This window comes from Myxocyprinus asiaticus, chromosome 33 (genome assembly GCF_019703515.2).
Source record: "Myxocyprinus asiaticus isolate MX2 ecotype Aquarium Trade chromosome 33, UBuf_Myxa_2, whole genome shotgun sequence".
NCBI lineage: Eukaryota > Metazoa > Chordata > Actinopteri > Cypriniformes > Catostomidae > Myxocyprinus > Myxocyprinus asiaticus.
The window spans coordinates 25,739,620-25,759,614 of NC_059376.1; the positions used below are offsets into that span (position 1 = coordinate 25,739,620).

The 19,995-nt window shown below is 39.5% G+C and overlaps 1 protein-coding gene across 1 annotated transcript; it reads right to left on the bottom strand.

Annotated features, from left to right (window-relative positions):
* Positions 1 to 1,102: 1,102 nt before the first annotated feature.
* LOC127424697 (E3 ubiquitin-protein ligase ARIH2-like) lies at positions 1,103 to 18,806 on the bottom strand. Its single transcript, XM_051670096.1, has 15 exons — positions 18,654 to 18,806; positions 13,453 to 13,884; positions 10,819 to 10,886; positions 10,011 to 10,089; positions 8,843 to 8,984; positions 8,612 to 8,733; positions 8,002 to 8,111; positions 5,618 to 5,735; positions 5,477 to 5,527; positions 5,310 to 5,331; positions 5,049 to 5,200; positions 4,421 to 4,564; positions 3,700 to 3,768; positions 1,841 to 1,948; positions 1,103 to 1,753 (listed from the first exon to the last, which is right to left on the bottom strand). The coding sequence occupies exons 2-15, from the start codon at positions 13,675 to 13,677 to the stop codon at positions 1,682 to 1,684; spliced, it is 1,482 nt and encodes a 493-aa protein (XP_051526056.1). The 5' UTR covers positions 13,678 to 13,884; positions 18,654 to 18,806; the 3' UTR covers positions 1,103 to 1,681.
* Positions 18,807 to 19,995: the final 1,189 nt, after the last annotated feature.

Sequence of the window (19,995 nt, forward strand, 5' to 3'; positions counted from 1 at the left end):
CCATGGGAAACCAGATGTTACCCTGTGAAACCCTTAACATCGCTCTTAAAATTGTCAGATTCATTAGAACAGACATCGATTAAACAAAGCGGGTTAATAATGGTACCAAAAAAAAAAAACAAACAAACAAACAAACATTACAAAAATAAAATAAAATTATAATGTGCAAAACGTCTTTTCTTTACTCATTGAACTAATCTGCTGAAAAGGCACTTCCGCATGAGGCTGTACTAACACGAGCTCAGCTCTGGGTGGCGGTGGTGGTTACTGCGCGTGCGTTTGTACGTTATTCAGTGAGTCTACTGCCCATATAAAAGACATAAATATACGAGAAAGTTTTAACATTCACGTATTTTACTGTCCGGGAATTAAGTTTTCTAACCAGTCGTGAAGTTAAAGAGTGGTGTGGTTGTTTGTACCCCAGTTCTATAGCGCGAGGGGAACTTAAATTTCGTCGATTAAATTTGATCTCGCGCACGCTGCCGCTGCATTTATTTGGCTCGCATGAACTGACCTGAATATGCAGTCGCGGGAGCTTAATGCCTCCAGTGCGCGCAAAAACAAAACAAACAAAAATATTCAAAGACTTGCAAAAAAATAAAAAAATAAAATACGTTCCTTATATTAACTCAATAGGTCCACATATACCAATTTGATATATTAGATCATAAACAGTGAGTCTTCGCCATCTGTCACTAAAATAAATGTCTTGTAGAAAGTGCTCCCTGTATTTTGTTCAAATCTTTGTTTTTCGACAACACATTATGACTGCACGTGTGTTTCTGACTTAGCTATACTTTAGAAGAAAAACTTGCTGGAAAACCTCAGAAGTTAGGTAAATCTGAAATAAGTCATTTTGGGAACATCCTGAGAGGATTCTTTATAAACACTATATAACTTTATTCCCTTTGTATATGAAAATGTATATTTATTAAAATACCAAATGTTCTATTTCAGGTTCTATAGTAATTCAATAGAATTTAACAAATTAAAAACTGCACAAACCACACACCTTTTCACGGTATATACTGTATACGTTGCACCTGCATCTTTAGAGTGCTTGATAAATTTGTGTATGCACAAGAAATCACAAGAGTCGCTGTCTGCTTTAAAAACTTTCTCTCAGTAGCTATTTCTGTATTAATGTACAACCGTTGAAAATTACAGCATCATTTGTTTTTCATCTTTTTTTTTTAATTTTTCAGTGTTTTTTCAAATGATATAACTATCAACAGCCATTTCCAGGGGGGAAAAAATATAAGAGAGCAACAGAGAGAAGAAAAGAAGGCAGAAGTTATGGCAGGAGCAATGATGGAGGAGAGAAAGAGTCATACTGTGTTTGGTGGAGTGTTTTGAGTGTGTGCGTGTAATGTCAGCTGGCATGGGGATGTGAGAATACTATGTGTGTGTGTGTGTGTGTGTATGAGTATGCTGGCATACAATCGTACTATTCTCAAACCCTGCAGCCGAGTAAAGAAAAACAGGGGCATTGATGAAGGAAAGATTGAACAAAGGGGAAAAAATACAGCTTTGAAAGAGAAGAAATGAATGAGAGAAATAGAAAGACAATGTCTTTAGATGCAGTGTAGAGTGTTGACAAAAAGGGTGGAGGGGTTCTTTGTGGGGGCAAGACAGTTGAGAGAAGACAGAACTCAATGTGGACTTGTTGATGGACGGATGTTTAGGTGTCATGGAAGTCCTTCAGCAGTGTCCGTCTCTTCTGCTCTGCAATGTGCATCTGATTCTCCAGATCCTACAGAGAGAGAGAAAGCAAATACAAGAATTTAACTGTTATTTTCTCCTTTTCACTTCTTCCCCCAGCCATTGTTCCCTCTCTCACCCCTCTATCGTTGGCGCTCGGCTCTCCTCTCTCATAACTGTCTGCTCTCTCCACTTTCCATGACAGGTTCTCAATCTCTGCCTCCAGCTGCGCCTGCTGATACTCAAACTACAGGAAATAAATACAAATGAAAATAAGATTTCTTGTTACCCAGACAAAAGAGACAGATATGAAAGAGATCAGATACTTTTAATGAAAGATTCACATCCTAAAGGGATGTGTCATGCAAAAATGAAAATGATATACCATTCACTTCTATTGCATCCTTTTTCAATACAATTAAAGTGAATGGTGACTGAGGCCAACATTTTGCCTAGCATCTCTTTTGCATTCCACGGAGGAAATTAAGTCATATTGGTTTGGAACAACATGAGGGCAGAGGTGTAGTCAAGACCAAACCAATACCAGACCCCCTAAGACCCAGACTAGACTCTTCAAGACCCAGATCCAGACCAAAACCTGTCGGTCCAAGAACCAGACAGTACATTTTAATGAACCAAGATGCTGAATTTATTGCAGCAATCATTTACAACATTCAACAGTTGTGTTTTAACACCTTTTCATTTATTTTTACTTAATTGAACAAGGAACAAGTCAACAATCAAACTTAAACACCTTTTTGTTTCAAGTTTTTCCCAAGAAAATGAATAAAAGTGTAAATAAAAAAAGTAAAGTAAATAAACTTTATTAAATAATTGTGTTTCATCTGCAGTATTAATATAACAAAATAGCAATGTTTATTTTTCAAAATCACTGACATGACTTTTGAGCGCATGAACGCAACATCCAATCAGAGGCGTTTACGTTTCCACTGGCACTGAAAAACACCGCTCACCCCCTTCAACACACTAGACAGCTACCACTTTGGGGCGTGTTTGTAATATATAAAGCCAGTGCATTTTGTCTATGATTGTTTTCAAAATACGATCAATAATATAATGTTATGTATGCACAATTACAGTTGGAAAGATGCCAGCTTAGTTTTCGAATGCCCACAATGTACAAACATTGTTGATTTATTACACTTATGCATACCCAGCCAAAGTATTGTCACAATGAATGCATGCAATCATCATTTGAAGTCTGTTTGAAGTCAAAAATATACAAGAGTCCAGCAGAAACTCCAGCATTAAATGCATATTTTAAGCGCTTATGACAGACGTCACTGCTTTCAGCTCACAGTGACTGGCTGCCACCTGCCATTTTTCATTCCTCATATGAATAAAGCAGAGAAATCTCAACTTTTTGATGTTCTTTACCACCCTCAACACTTTCTCCGCACCGCTGTCAATCCCACAACGCACCTTGCGAGCGTGGCGCTTGATTTACTGATGCATAAAACAGCAATAAACTAATTCAGGAACACAGTTCTCAGCTTGTTTGGGATGTGTAGCTACATAAATATGGCATGCAATACATTTAAACTAATCAATATTATTAATATTGGTTACAATATCAAGGGAAATAATCTTCAATTATGATTTTTGTCATAATCGTGCTTCGTGCAGTCCTACTCCCGGCAACAACTCATAAGAATACTGGCCACTCAGAAATACAGAAGCAGAAGTACTTGCAAATTCACAGTAATGGTAAAGATGACACACCAACTAGTGGTTGAAATAATTATTGCATTTAGGTAACACACTGCAGTCTTGACTAAGACCATAAGCTGAGACCCAGATCCAGACCAAGACCATATTTATATGGTCTCAGGAGGTCTTGAGCACAAGACCACAAGATCAAGACTCTTCATGAGGGTGAGTATATTATGGCAGAATTTTTATTTTTGGGTGAACTGTCCCTTTAAATGCAGTTGCTGATTAACAAAGATGATTCTGAGTGCGTGAATGGCTGCTTACCAGTTTTTTGCGGGGTCCGGACTCCATGTAGTAGGCATAAGGATAGGTGTACTGCAGTGTGTAACGACACTATGGAGAGAGCACACCAGAGAGAGTGTGAGTGTCTGGGAGCACTGACCAATGCATTTACCAGTGCATGAGGAATACTTGGGCAAATATATTTGAAGTGAGCATGAATCAGTGAATTTATGTGTGGCTAGTTGACATGAAATTTCAAACAGTGGGAGCGATGTACGACATGTGATTCATAACCTAAATCTACAACATTTTAATCATTCTTGTATAATTATTATTCACGCAGTTTTATGACCTCACATTAATTGAGTACACTAATATTTCAAAATTCTATTTGTAAAAAAAAAAAATACACTGTCAACTGTTGGAACTGCAAAAAAGCTATGAAGAAGAGAAGAACCTAAAGAAATGGTGACCACCTAAAATATACACTTTCCCTTTTACATTTATATACATTTTAACCTAAAATCTTGATGTTAATGTCAATGTTATGTGTCAACTAACTGTGTGTACAAGTGAAAATGATGTAGGAGAAAGTGAGATGGTCATAATATTGTGCTTAAAAATCAAGGCTATTAACCAAAAGGTGATCCAGAAACCCTTAAAGCCCTTAACTGACTGTCCCCACATTTAGTGTACCATAAGTCCCTTTGAATAAAAATATGCTAAATGACGAGCAGACATAGCTGTTGGAATCAGCATGTACCTTGGCCAGTAGCTTGGCAGCATTTTGCAGGTACTGCCAGTCAATCCAGGTGCCCAGATTATTCATCACTCTCTCCTGAATCTTCTCCTGGATCCGCTGGTACGTCTGTGCTTCCAGCTGCAAGCTCTTATTGTGGTTCTCCCACTGCACACACATAGAGAATGTACAGATATGCCTACATATCTACCTTTAGACTCCAAGAAAGTAACTGTCAATAGTTATTAAGCTACAAAAATCTGAAATGAAATTTTGGTAATAAGAACCATAAACATAGAATTAGCAGTAGCACAGTAAAAAAAAAACTCCTTTTGCCACCCATAAAATAGAATGAGAGAGAAAATGTATCAGTGGACTTTATGCTTGTCTGCACAATCGGGCACAAAACATGCTTTACGCAAAAACATGAACGCAAACGCTTCTAGATATCCAGCTCGACGTTCCAAAATAATGTAATGAAACTATTGCCCCCTTGAGTACTGAGGTTTTTTACCGCCAGAATGCATGTTAAGTATGTTAGACAACACCTCACGCTTCCAATTCGTTGGCATCTGCTTGCTTGCACAAAGCATATAAATTATAATATTTTATTATTCAAAGCTTTTCTGGAATTTGTGTGTTTCTGTCTCACCCTCTCAAAGTAGAACAGGTATTTTTTGAGAGCCTCCCTGGCCTGGGCCTGTTGGCTTTGATTCACGATGTCTGGATTCTCTTTGTAGCGACTGCATTCGTAGTACTCACTGCCATGAGTCTTCCAATCACCCAGACACATCCAGCAGAAATCTAAGCACACCCATAACAACAGCTCTATTAATCAAGGACACTTCATGCTTCACTGTAATTTTAATTTAACTTCTAGAAACCAAAAATCAAAGGGGGAAAAAAATCATACCATGTTTACACTTGGAGCATTGCTGCAAAGAGAGACAGACAAAAACATGTTGAGTGAAAACAAACCTCACTTCTTTCACCTTAAGTTTTTATTTTTTTTATATGATCCAATACTGATGGCAACGTAGGGACTGAAAAGGAGAGTATTAAAGAGTGTGCACTACTCACCATGTGGTTGCATCCTCCATTCTTCTCAATGCAGATATTGCACTTGGGGCACTGGGGGTGAAATCAAAGCAGTCAACACAGACTGAACCTCAGTGTATACTAATTCGACTTGTGTATCAAACTAATCCTGCATGTCCTTACGTCCTTAGTGTGTGCACTGATGTAGTTAGCTGTCTCAGAGTCATCTGCACATTTTGTCAGCCATTTGCGGATGGTAGCACAGTCTGTGGGGGCATGGTACATCTGTCTGCATTTAAAACTGAAGAGGACACAGTCCATTCAAATGTCACATACAATACTACAAACTGGAATTTAAATGTTTGAAGCAGAATTAAAATACAAGCATGTTACAGGGTTCCCATACTTTTTTACCAATGAATTTCCATTACATTTCCATTTATTCATGATAACTGAAAAAAAATAAAAATAATCATTTTGATTCAGACCGATTCACTTATAAATCATTCAGAGCGATTTGTAAACCTTTTTTGACCGATTCACAGAAAAGAACAGAATTAAAAGAATTATTCAATTATAAATCTTACAGCACTATGGCTTGCAAGTATGAAAATGTACACTGATGTGCCAAAACATTATGACCGCTCACAGGTGAAGCGAATAACATTGATCATCTTTTAACAAGGCCGCATGTCAAGGTCTGGGTAGATTAGATGGTAAGCGAACAATAAGTTATCGTAGTGGATGTGTTGAATGCAGGAGAAATGGGCAGGAGTAAAGACATGAGCGACTTTGACAAGGGCCAAATTGTTATGGCCAGACGACTGGGTCAGAGCATCTCTGAAACGGCAAGGCTTGTGCGGTGATCCCGGTCAGCAGTGGCAAGTACCTACCGACAGTGGTCCGAGGAGGGACAAACCACAAACTGGCAACAGGGTGTTGAGCACCCAAGGCTCATCGATGCGCGAGGGCAACGAAGGACATCCCGTCTAGTCTGAACTGACAGAAGGTCTACTTGTGGCACAAGTCACAGAAAATTTTAATGATGGTTACAGGACGAATGTATAACAACACACAGTGCATCACACCCTGCTGCGTAGACCAGTCAGAGTGCCCATGATGACCCCTGTCCACCGTCGAAAGTGCCTACAATAGGTCCGCGAGTGTCGGAACTGGATCTTGGAGCAGTGGAAGAAGGCTGCCTGGTCCGATGAGTCACGATTTCTTTTACTTCACGTTGATGGCCATGTACATGTGCGCCATTTACCAGGAAAATTGATGGAACCAGGATGCACTGTAGGAAGATGACAAGCCGGTGGAGGCAGTGTGATGCTCTGGGCAATGTTCTGCTGGGAAACCCTGTGTCCGGCCATTCATGTGGACATCAATTTGACACGTGCCACCTACCTCAACATCATTGCAGACCAGGTACACCACTTCATGGCAATGGTATTCCCTAATGGCAGTGGCCATTTCAGCAGGATAATGAGCCCTGCCACACTGCACACATTGTTCAGGAATGGTCTGAGGAACATGATGGAGAGTTCAAGGTGTTGCCCTGGCCTCCAAATTCCCCAGATCTCAATCTGATTGAGCATCTGTGAAATGTGCTGGACCAACAAGTCTGATCCACGGCGGCTCCACCTCGCAACATACAAGACTTGAAGGATCTGCTGCTAATATCTTGGTGCCAGATACCACAGGACACCATCAGGGTTCTTGTAGACTCCATGCCTCGGCGGGTCGGCACTGTTTTGGCGACACGTGGAGGACCAACAGCATATTAGGCAGGTGGTCATATTGTTTTGGCTCATCAGTGTATATTGACTATAGAGTTTTTCCTGACTTTTCCATGACTAAGATTTTATTAAGATTATGCCAATACGGATAACTAATGTGGCTGAAAATAGCCATTAGGTTTTAAAATAAATATAAAGAATGTTTAGAAAAGTCTTCCTTACTATGACGGGCACAGACATTGAGGCTAAAGAGTCCAAAATGAATAAAATCCCAGATGCAGTTTATTGCTGAACCCAAGAATAAACAGAAAAAAATAATAATGAAGATTTGGTGCATAATGTGGAACTTTTAACTGTAAATAAGCCCAAACCCCACAAGGGGCCCTTATTTTGAAATGATGGAGACTTGGCTCCATTATAATGCTCTATCTTTAAGTATTTACCCAATTAAGTTTTTAATAGCCTGTATTTATTCACCAGATGAAGAGTTATTTATATTAAGCTTGATGATTTTTCACAAGATATGAAGTTGGAGACACGATGTACGTGCTGACGGGGGATGTTTCCATAAAGACGCATTTTTTTGTATAGTTTTTGTTTATTATTTCAACTGAAAACACTTGATTATCAAATCAAACAAAATATACTTTGGAGTGAGGATAAAAATATGAATGAATTGTCAATGATGAAAGATTTAGGTGCAGCAAATCCTCATGTGATTGTTTTTATTTTATTTATTTAAGTCCATTATATTTCCAGGTTTTCCATGACCATAGGAACCCTGATGTTACAATGGAGTGAATATGTGTGCACGGGTTTGTGTAATACCAGAAAACCTCCCCGCAGCAGCTGCACTGGACTCTACGAGCTCGAGGTTTCTGCACCTGTATAACTATTGGACAGTCTGCACCAGGACACAGCTGCAGCTGGAAATGACTCTGCAGACAAACAGAAACACAAACGGGTTAAAAGGAATAATTTACCCAAAAATAAAAATTCTGTTTTTATTTACCCTCATGGCATTGCAAACCTGTCTGACTTCTGCTGAAAACAAAAGTTAATTTTTTGAAGAATATCCTGGCAACTCTTTCCTATGTAATGAAAAACAGCAAAAAATGTGGTCTATTCCTTACACAAAGCTGCCGTAAGACTTCAGAAGACTAGGAATACAGACCACATTTATGATACAATTTGTTTTGTAATTCTGAAGCTTGACAGCCCCAGTCCTCCTCATTCACTTTCATTATATGGAAAAGAGTGGCCATGATACTCTTCAAAAATTTGTGCTCCACATAACAAAGTCATATAAATTTGGAACGACATGAGGGTAAATTAATAATGACAGAATATTTCATTTTGGATGAACAATTCCTTTAAGACAGATCATTTCAATAGCCTATTAGAGTCTCTCCTTGCATTTAATAAGACAGACACACACCTCCACGTAGTCCCTGAAGAGGTAGCGTCTGTATTTGTCCTTCAGTTCCTCGCTGGGAAGCAGAGGAAGAACGAAATCATCTGGCATTCGAAGAGAGCAGTCCTGCGCCATGCAGGAGATCTCTAAGCACACACAAAATCCATATCGGAGATCAAATAACATGTTGTAATTTGCCATACACAGCCTTGCACTCACTTTTCATGCTCAGAGGGCGTGTGCAAGTACGCTCACCTACTCCCACGCCATCTTTGACAAGTACAGTGCAGTGCTGCTCCCAGCATGCCTTGCAAAAGGAGTGCTGACAGGGTAGAGAGAGTAGAGCATCTCTCCGGACCAGCTGCAGACACACCCCACACTGCAGTGACACCCCGGTCTGAACACACACAAAAAAGAGAGGAAAGTCCAGTTATTGACACACACTGCACAAAAGCCAATCCAAGACTGCCATTTGACATATCAGTCATTCATACACCACAAGTGTCATTAATTTAGTTAATGCACTATGTTGAGCAATCGCTGTGGACATCACATTCAACAAACCAATGGAAAGTATGTCCCACCCATTTCCATCAGCACTTTGTCAATTCGAATGTGATTCAAGAGATATTTTCAAATACCTTTAAAGGGATCCAAAAATGAAAATTCTGTCATCATTCGCTCACCCTCAAGATATGGGGTGATGACTCACCCCATATGACTTACTTTCTTCTGTGGAACACAAAAGTTGATGTTAGGCAAAATGTTAGTCTCAGTCACCATTCATTTTCATTGTATGGAACATGGAATTTGCTCTCATGGAAGTGAATGGTGACAGAGGCTACATTCTGCCTAACATCTCCTTTTGTGTTCCACAGAAGAATAAACATCACAGGTTGGGAAAAGCATCAGGGCGAGTAAAATGACAGAATGTTGATTTTGGCTGAACTATCTCTTTAACATTGCATTTTAGAGTTTGAAAGCATCTTGGAAAAAAAAAATTTATAGGTTGTTGTATAAAAAAGTATTTACATTGACTGAGAGATTTTCAAAATCCCTAACTTGAGACCAAAATTTCAGACTCTAATTTCTCCTAGAGGTTTCAAGCTACATTCACCAAACTCAGCACAGATCTTTAGCTTGATCTGACTTGGGTTGCTATATTTTTTCTAACTGATCGAAACTGCTTTCTTGTAGCGAACAATAGAATTTCCCAAATTCAATCAGTCTCACTGTCTGTCAGGCTTATAAAATCTTCAAACTTTTTATGCTGTTTTAAACTTTAAGGCAAGGTTTTGTTGAGTCAGTGTTCAATGCTCGTCTTGACAAACTTTCCTTATCTTGCTGTAAAAATGTATGTGTACAACAAGGGACACAGACCTTTAAATGAGAATTCTCAAGCTTAAACATTGTTAGTACTCACGGGGAGAGATCTGCAGGTGCTTGTGGGCTGGGCGTGGGCATGGGCTTCACAAAGCAACTGAGAAGAATTGGACTTACACCTTCAAACACAGGAAACACATTCATAGATTGTGATAGAAGTAATGGATAGCTGACAAAAGAAACATATCCATTACTTTTTTGATTTCAACATCAAGATTTTAGGTTTCAGCTGAAGTGTGTAATTTCTGCGTCACTAACCCTACTGAACGGAATTGCAAAAATAAACATCGTTTTCAAACAGCCTTCCAAGTACGCCCCGTCTCCATTGATCAAACAAACGATAGTCCCGCCCCCCAGCTCACACCATTAGTTGAGTGTCATTGTTGTGAATGTTGTTGTGTCAGGATGGCAGGAATTTTTTTATCACCAGACACAGTGTTAAACCTACGAATGGCTTTCTTATAGCTGTCTTTGCATATTTAGCTGGGATAGGAGAAAGAATTTTAACCGAAAAAGTTACACAATTCAACTTTATCTATGTATACGGGAAGGTGCAGATTTCAGGTGCTGTGAGATTGTCAACATTTTTATCACCTTTAGCTTTAGTGCAGTTCATTTAAATAGTCCTGCAGTGTGACAAATTTTACATGATGTAGTCTCTCAAGTGTGATGTCATAAAAACAGCATGTATAATAATCATATAAGAATTTGAAAAAATAGCTTCAAACAGTTTTTAATTAAGTACAGCATAACACACTGCAGGACACTGCTTAAACTGCTCAACTTTTTATGTCAACTACCCACAAATGTCTACATAGATTTGTTTGTGTGTTGCCATCTTGCATTACCTTTCGAGTATTTGTGACACCTGCCATTGAAACTGTACAAGGACCAGTTTGGCTACAGCTGGTGACACCTGAAGAAAGAGACAGTCTATTTGTACTGGCAAAACCAAACCCACTGAACAGTCTAAACAAATTATGGTTTGAAAAACTCTCACACACACACACAGGTAAAAACATGCAGTTAAAGTAATGTTCTGGGTTCAAAACAAGTTAAGCTCAATCAACAGCAATTGTGCCATAATGTAGATTACCACAAAAATGATTGAGTCATCCCTCCTTTTCTTTAAAAAAACAAAACAAAAAGGGGGGCCTGGGTAGCTCAGAGATTATTGACACTGACTACCACCCCTGGAGTCATGAGTTCGAATCCAGGGTGTGCTGAGTGGCTCCAGGCAGGTCTCCTAAGCAACCAAATTGGCCCGGTTGCTAGGGTGGGAAGAGTCACGTGGGGTAACCTCCTCGTGGTCGCTTTAATGTGGTTCTCGATCTCGGTGGGGCGCGTGGTGAGTTGTGCGTGGATGCCGCGGAGAATAGCGTGAAGTAGGGCTGCACAATTAATCGAAAAACTAATCGCGACTACAATTATGGCTCTCACGAATATGTAATCATGAAAACTGATGATTACAGCATTCAATTTACGTCTACTCCTGTTGCGTTAATGGTTTCTATTTAGAATGTGTTTTTGCAGCGGTTGAGTTTTGAACCAATCACAGACATGTGCGTTGAGCAATGAAACGGCAATGGCCAATCAGAGTCTACAGTACAGTCCTATCAGTAATGACAACCAATCCTTATCCATGTTTTGAATAGTCTGACATCCAGATACTTGCTTTACAGTATTTTTAATCTCGGTTTACAATGGCACATGAAAATTAGTGCTAAAGAAACTAATGACACTCGAAAAAAGCTGTAGAACAAAGGTGAGTAATTTTGAATTATTTTCAATTAGTTAAATGTCGCCCCGTTATCATAGGTAAACAACCTGCAAACGAGCAACGCGACAAAGCTAAAACGATCTCTGACCGTTACAATCAAGGTACAGACAGGGTCTAAATAATTGATTTATTGTGTTGTTTAAACAGCTATATTTATTACGAGAGCATATGTGAGTGCAGATCTGGAGAGTTTGAATATTGTTGGGTTGCTCGATTTTTGTGTGCAACTTAAAAAAAAAAAAAACAAAAAAAAAAAAAAGTTGTATTGATGTATTAAACAAGCTACAAAGTAGCTGTTTTGGATGTTTTGGACATAGAAAAATTATTTAACTTCAAATTTCACAGAACATCGCCATTGTTATCGCGTCTGCTCAGATAAATGCCTATTTGACCCACAACTGCTGTTGGTAGATTTCAATTTTAACGAATCACACAAAATCGCAAACAGGCTGATCTTACTTTCAGAGTACAACCACTGTGACATATTTGAGGCCAAATATGATTTAACGTTGATCTTATGTGTACAAGATCACAGTACGGGATTTTAAATGCATTAAGGAAGTTCAGTCTAAATCGGCTGTTCAGTTTGACTATTGAATGTGTCAAATATTATTATTTACTGTATGTGGACCAATAATTAAAGCAGTAAAGACACATATTGTCTGATGGTAGTTTTTGATTTTTATGCCACATTTTTCAGGCTTTGGAAGTGTGATAAATGTGTGAGGATGTGTATACATCAACCTGTTATGTGACACACAGGCATATTGACTGAAGTTAAAACTGGTTTTGGCAATAGTTCAGAAAGAACCTACATAAATTTCTTCACTGTAAACCATAGATATATCTTTATTATATACAGTATTTAATGCTTAAAATAAACTGCAGCGGAGCCCATAACCTGCTGTTCTGAAGAACCTGCAAGCACGGTTGCCTGCTTAGTGACACCACAGTAATTTCATCTATTAATCGTCATTAATAATCACGATTACAATATCAAGGGCAATAATCGACAATTATGATTTTTGTCATAATCGTGCAGCCCTAGCGTGAAGCCTCTACACGCGCTATGTCTCCGCGGTAACGCGCTCAACAAGCCACGTGATAAGATGCGCGGATTGACGGTCTCAGGAATCTCAACTGAGATTCGTCCTCCGCTACCCGGATTGAGGCGAGTCACTACGTCACCACGAGGACTTAGAGCGCAGTGGGAATTGGGCATTCCAAATTGGGGAGAAAAAAAAAAGAAAGGAAAAAAAAAAGCACTTACATGAATTTTTCTGTTAAAACTCATGTATTATTTTAGCTGTCACAGTAGTTGTAGGATTTTAGGTTTTGTTGACATCATCATGGCAACGAAGATGTAAAATTGGCTAGAACTTTACACAGAAAATGTTAGTATGTGATTTTATCACACAAAAATCATACTAACACGCATATTGTTTACGTCTTGTGGCTAAACTTTTGAAACAGTGAGTATTTTGACAAATAAATTGGTCCCCATTCACTTCCATTGTAAGTGTTTAAACAAAATAAATTTTTGTGGTAATCAATATTATGCTTCAAAGGCTGTCGATTGAGCTTAACTTGTATTGAACCCAGAACATTCCTTTAAAGTATTCTCAGCGAACACTAAACATCTCTGCCAAACACAGACTGTCCCTAGCACACATTCCCACACTCTCTCTTTTTGGTCACATACCTTCAGGGCACTGGCTATACTGTGGACTTCCTCAGTAAGTACCCTCTGGCTCTCTTTGTATGTCAAACAATTGAAATGGTATTCTTCTGGGTCAAATGGTTCTTCTATTGCCACGTCGTCATCAAGTCCGTCATAATAATGATCGATGTCACCCTCTACTCCATCTTCATCATCTTCAAATTCCTCGTTACTGTCTGAGGCTTGGCTACTCATGTCCACAGACATAGCCCTCTGGGCGCACACTTTCTCTGACTGACAGCTGCTCTCCACCAATCCGCAGCTTCTGAGCTGCTGCCCTCTGCCCCAGACTGGACCACGTATCCCAGGGGGCTCTTGTGGCTTTTAGCAGCACCGGAAAAAGCAGAAGAAATCACACTCCCCGTCATTCATGAGGAACTGCAGCGAGGGATGAGCTGAGAGGGAGAAATAATACTGAAAAGGAGAACGAACAAACACATTATTTGGGAACTGGCAACTTGACTATACATGGTAAATCGCCATGTCATTTAGACAACAGGCAAATGTTTCGACTGAATTTATATTTCTTATGATCTTAAAACATTTTGAACAAAAGCTTATGCGTAAATGCATAAAATTAGTTATGTATACAAATATAAAATGTGCCTTTGAATGAATTTATTTACAAAAGGTAAACAAAAAAAAAAAAAACGTAGCTGTGTCCCAAATGACACACTATACACTTTGCATTTACAATATACAGGTGCATCTCAATAAATTAGAATGTCGTGGAAAAGTTCATTTATTTCAGTAATTCAACTCAAATTGTGAAACTCGTGTATTAAATAAATTCAATGCACACAGACTGAAGTAGTTTAAGTCTTTGGTTCTTTTAATTGTGATGATTTTGGCTCACATTTAACAAAAACCCACCAATTCACTATCTCAAAAAATTAGAATACATCATAAGACCAATAAAAAAAAAAACATTTTTAGTGAATTGTTGGCCTTCTGGAAAGTATGTTCATTTACTGTATATGTACTCAATACTTGGTAGGGGCTCCTTTTGCTTTAATTACTGCCTCAGTTCGGCGTGGCATGGAGGTGATCAGTTTGTGGCACTGCTGAGGTGGTATGGAAGCCCAGGTTTCTTTGACAGTGGCCTTCAGCTCATCTGCATTTTTTGGTCTCTTGTTTCTCATTTTCCTCTTGACAATACCCCATAGATTCTCTATGGGGTTCAGGTCTGGTGAGTTTGCTGGCCAGTCAAGCACACCAACACCATGGTCATTTAACCAACTTTTGGTGCTTTTGGCAGTGTGGGCAGGTGCCAAATCCTGCTGGAAAATGAAATCAGCATCTTTAAAAAGCTGGTCAGCAGAAGGAAGCATGAAGTGCTCCAAAATTTCTTGGTAAACAGGTGCAGTGACTTTGGTTTTCAAAAAACACAATGGACCAACACCAGCAGATGACATTGCACACCAAATCATCACAGACTGTGGAAACTTAACACTGGACTTCAAGCAACTTGGGCTATGGGCTTCTCCACCCTTCCTCCAGACTCTAGGACCTTGGTTTCCAAATGAAATACAAAACTTGCTCTCATCTGAAAAGAGGACTTTGGACCACTGGGCAACAGTCCAGTTCTTCTTCTCCTTAGTCCAGGTAAGATGCCTCTGACGTTGTCTGTGGTTCAGGAGTGGTTTAACAAGAGGAATATGACAACTGTAGCCAAATTCCTTGACACGTCTGTGTGTGGTGGCTCTTGATGCCTTGACCCCAGCCTCAGTCCATTCCTTGTGAAGTTCACCCAAATTCTTGAATCGATTTTGCTTGACAATCCTCATAAGGCTGCGGTTCTCTCGGTTGGTTGTGTATCTTTTTCTTCCACACTTTTTCCTTCCACTCAACTTTCTGTTAACATGCTTGGATACAGCACTCTGTGAACAGCCAGCTTGAATGTTTGTGGCTTACCCTCCTTGTGAAGGGTGTCAATGATTGTCTTCTGGACAACTGTCAGATCAGCAGTGTTCCCCATGATTGTGTAGCCTAGTGAACCAAACTGAGAGACCATTTTGAAGGCTCAGGAAACCTTTGCAGGTGTTTTGAGTTGATTATCTGATTGGCATGTCACCATATTCTAATTTTTTGAGATAGTGAATTGGTGGGTTTTTGTTAAATGTGAGCCAAAATCATCACAATTAAAAGAACCAAAGACTTAAACTACTTCAGTCTGTGTGCATTGAATTTATTTAATAAACGAGTTTCACAATTTGAGTTGAATTACTGAAATAAATGAACTTTTCCACGACATTCTAATTTATTGAGATGCACCTGTACACTATGCTCTCAGCCATGTAGTGTATGAATTTTCAAAGTGTAGTATCATCCCAAATATAACACAAGGTGTGTCCCAAACTGCAAATTTTTGCACTATTCTACGTCATTTTGTAATCTAAGTAGTGCGAGTAGTATGTTATGCTGCGTTCAAGTCGTGTCCTGGCAACTCAGAAGTTATCCATTTCTATGTCAACACTCATAATGCCAAACTGGCTTTGTTGTTGATGACAGCAGAATATTTTAACTACATTAATTCACCTCAATATATTGTTTGCAAAATATTTAAGAACAAAGAAAAAGTTCCAGGTAACGATGGCATAATAAACGGAAATATGTGTTCACTACCTTTTAACTGTTGAAGCTGCTGCCATATTGGTTCTTTTCACATGACGTCACAACTCTCAAGTCAGAGCTTTCATAAAATTCAGAGATTACAACTTGTAATTACGAGTTCTACGAGGACGTGAATGTGTTTTACAAGTCAGAATCTCGTAATTCCGACATGTTGTGAACGCACCATTAATACTGAAAATGCAACAAAAAGAAGTGTACTATGAGTGCCTGGATGATGCACTTCTTCAACCGTCAAAACGAAGTGTGAAATTTTGGACATTTCATGCACTTAGCGCTCGCGGCTTGCCGTACGTATTGGAAGGGGCTGAGTTCCCTGGCTGCGTTGCTGGTCTTTTAAAACAATTTTAAATAATGTAGAATGTAGAAACTAGCAAAACTTTAGTGGAGACAGCACTTTACAGTTGTAAGTTGAATGCTTAACCATCTCCTCACACTGTGTGAATCTGTACTTACAAGTGTTGAACTGAGGTTGGCTAATGCGCTAGAGCTAGCAGCAACATATCGCGTGCGTTTGAAACATCACAAACGGCGAATGCTTCAGTGTAGTAAAAAAAACATTAAGTGTTCCATTTGGGTCAATAGTTAAAAGAAATATTCATACACTACATGGCTGAGTGCATAGTATATATTGTAAGTGCATAGTGTATAGCACATAATTTAGGACACAGCTAAATTTTTTTACTACACAGAAGCATTCACTGTTTAATAGCTGTCGGAAGTGAAGTTTCAAACACGTGATGTGTTGCAGCTAGCTGTAACGTGTTTGCCAACCTCAGTTCAACACTTGTAGCTTAAATAACGTACATATTCACACAGCCTGGTGTGATGTTAAAGCATTCAACTCACATTTGTAAGGTGCTGTATCCACTAAAGTTTCGCTAGTTTCTACATTCTCCATTATTTGCAATTGGTTTGTCAGACCAGCAACGCTGTGTGGTAACTCCGCCCCTTCCGCTACGAACAGCAAGCTGCGAGCACTTAGTGCATGAAGTGTCCAACATTCCACACTCCATTTTGACGGTTGAAGAAGTGCATCATCCGGGTTCTTGTAGTACACTTCTTTTTGTTGCATTTTCACTTTTCAGTGTTAACATACTACTCACACTTCTTACACTTCTAAATGACGTAGTAATAGTGCAGAAGTGTGTGGTCTGGGACACACCTTTAGATATTTTAATCGAAGTGTTGGACCATATAGTGAAGGAAAAGTGGCCAATAAGTTCCCAACATACATGTGAACTCCTTTAATTCTGTGTCAACTCATTAAGTTGGTTGAGAAAAAGAGGGTGGTAACTTTGAAGAAAGTTTTGATGACTTTCCTATTATTCTAAAACGTGCAAAAAAGTAATAATAAAGAATGAGTGTCCAATACTTTTGACTGGTAATGTATTTCCAAGAACATGGTAAAGGGACAGAACATTAGGCTGGTGTTTTAAAGAAGCTTTGCGAGTGTCCTCAATTTCATAGGGTCAATGACATTCGCAGAGCCAAAACCAGTGGTCAAGGAGCATCCCCTTATCTTCACATCAACACACCTTGAAAATTACATCTGAAGGTTGCCCTTCAAGATGTTTATCTCAGTGTTAACAGTCGTGAAGCAACACTTTGCGGGTAAAAGGCCGTCCACGCCGAAAACGTCTTAGTGTCCGTGTTTAGTGCGCGCTAGATGGACGTCTTTGACCGTTGTGCTGCGCTTTTTAGACGACGCGTCAGATACGCCCCTAAGACAATAATAAACTCGTGCACGACAGCGCACATGCAGAGCGGCTTAGTGCTCCGTTTTAACGGATTACACGGCATACTGACCGGACAACAGCAGCAGGGGAGGCCGCGTGACCGCACGTATGATGATCAAAAAGATCAGAGCTCTGCGTGTGTGCGCACGCTTATGTGATGACAGTCAAGGATTCCTTTGAAGTAAACACTCAGTGCACATACAATTACACGTGAACGGGGGTCAGTGAGCGGCAGCTGCCGTCCTGTAGCGGGACTGAACCCTACAGTCATGGGACGACCTGACCACCGGTCTGTCCATCGAATTCCACCCGAGACTATAATTAGCTCGCGCGACGCTAGGTGGCATGCATAATATCACATTCAGCTGGCTAACAGATCACGGTTTAAGTGTGGGGAAAGAGGGAGATCAAGGCTTGCAAACTCACGGTATTGACAGTACGGGCTCTGCTTTTTACTCCACATGAATCGGGCCGCACCAGCTTTTGCTTCTCACTAGATCATCAGCAGCAGCAGCACTTACATTCAGCGGCACGATCGATGCGCTGGCAGGAGTCCCTCTCTGCTGCCTAATTACCCCTTAATATCTATTGTTCTAATACGTGCACCCCACAGTTAAAAGGGCACAGAGACCGTTCAATACCTGTTTAAGCGTTTATTGTCGCTTTAAATGCTTTATTCACAGTCATCCGCCTGCGCGCACTCCAGCTCGGGGATTTGTATGTAAACAAGGCCGTTTTTGGTGCACGCGATAAAGCCACCGCTCTTGTCGTTCAAAGCCCCCTTACCGTGTCTAAAACAAGGACTTTACTCACCTGCCGAACCGCGTCGGGCCGCCACTCGACGCTAGTTGAAGGGAGAAATCGCGACTGAGCTTCGATCCGTTCGGTTCGATGAGTCGCAGCAGAGCTGAGTATCGGAAATACGGGGGGATTCTACCGTGGCGTCACTTCCGTGTCCGAGTGAGGCTGTTTTCCACACTGAACAGACTGCACTTCGAGGAGGGGCCAAACACACTTGCAGGCAGAGGCGTCATATCCATTCAAAGTAAGGGGGCACGTGCCCCCTCAGATATTTGAGCCAAGAGGATTTTAAATGGATTATTTGAACTTCCAAAAACATATTTTTACCTTTGATAATTAAATTGAATGATTATTGCATGTACAAAAGAATGTGTATGTGGCAGAAATCTTATTCAGTCCAACTGAGTCACATGTTCCGCTAAAGGCGACGACCCGCGCCGTTTACATTCTCTGTCTAGAGGAAAACTGTAATGTGTCAAACAGTGATGGCAATTGAGATAACTGGTGTGATGAAGAGACAGTATTCCGTGTTTTCTTGGCATGTTTCAGAAGATGAAAGACAAACAGATATGGTTTGCTTGACGACATTTCCACAGTATTCGTCCAATCACTGTTTTTGTAAACGGTGCAGCGACTCTCGTCTATGGGTTCTTCTCTTTTATAAAACTGTACATCCTCTTTCCCTTTCCTTGCATAATTTCTTCTATGAAATATCAAGAATATTTGTATTATTTACTGTGAGCATTTTTGTGCGGAACCTTGTTATTTTCTTTTTGATTCTTTCATAAATAAAAATAAATAAATAATTATCTCTGCGGATTATAAAAAGCTGGCATTTAAAGCACATTTCATTTTAACGTGGTGAGGCCTATGTTTAAAATTCGATGCCCTGTTCAGTTCTTTAATTATTTTAAATGTATCAACAGATTATTTTTATTTTTTTATAGCCTACATATGAGCCATTCATTTATTATCGTAGTATTTTGAAACGCTGAAGTTCGACCTGGAATTTAAGACTATAAATTATCCTAAGACTATCATCAAAAATGTAGGCTAACTTTTGTAAATTAATGTTTGATTTGGTTGTTCTAAAGTTGATATTTGATATCTTTGTGTCATTTTATTTCTATATTTAGATTTTTTAAAGTTTAGGTTTTAATACTCTGCTGTTGAAATTAGAGGTCAAACTAAATAATTTAGCCCTTGGAATTCATTTATGAAATAGAGGGTAAATCTGCGCCTCATTAAATAACATTACATGATTTCATGCCTTTGAAAATGTACTATTACATCATATCTATTGTTTTTTCGTGTTATTGTATGCAAACAAATGTTATAGCTATTAAGCTTATTC

Coding starts and splice junctions, on each gene's coding strand:
- LOC127424697 (XM_051670096.1), bottom strand. CDS start 13,677: ATGTCTGTGGACATGAGTAGCCAAGCCTCAGACAGTAACGAGGAATTT. Junction 5,332..5,476: donor ATGGAGGATGCAACCACATG/GTGAGTAGTGCA, acceptor CTCTCTTTGCAG/CAATGCTCCAAGTGTAAACA. Junction 1,754..1,840: donor CGAGCGCCAACGATAGAGGG/GTGAGAGAGGGA, acceptor CTCTCTCTGTAG/GATCTGGAGAATCAGATGCA.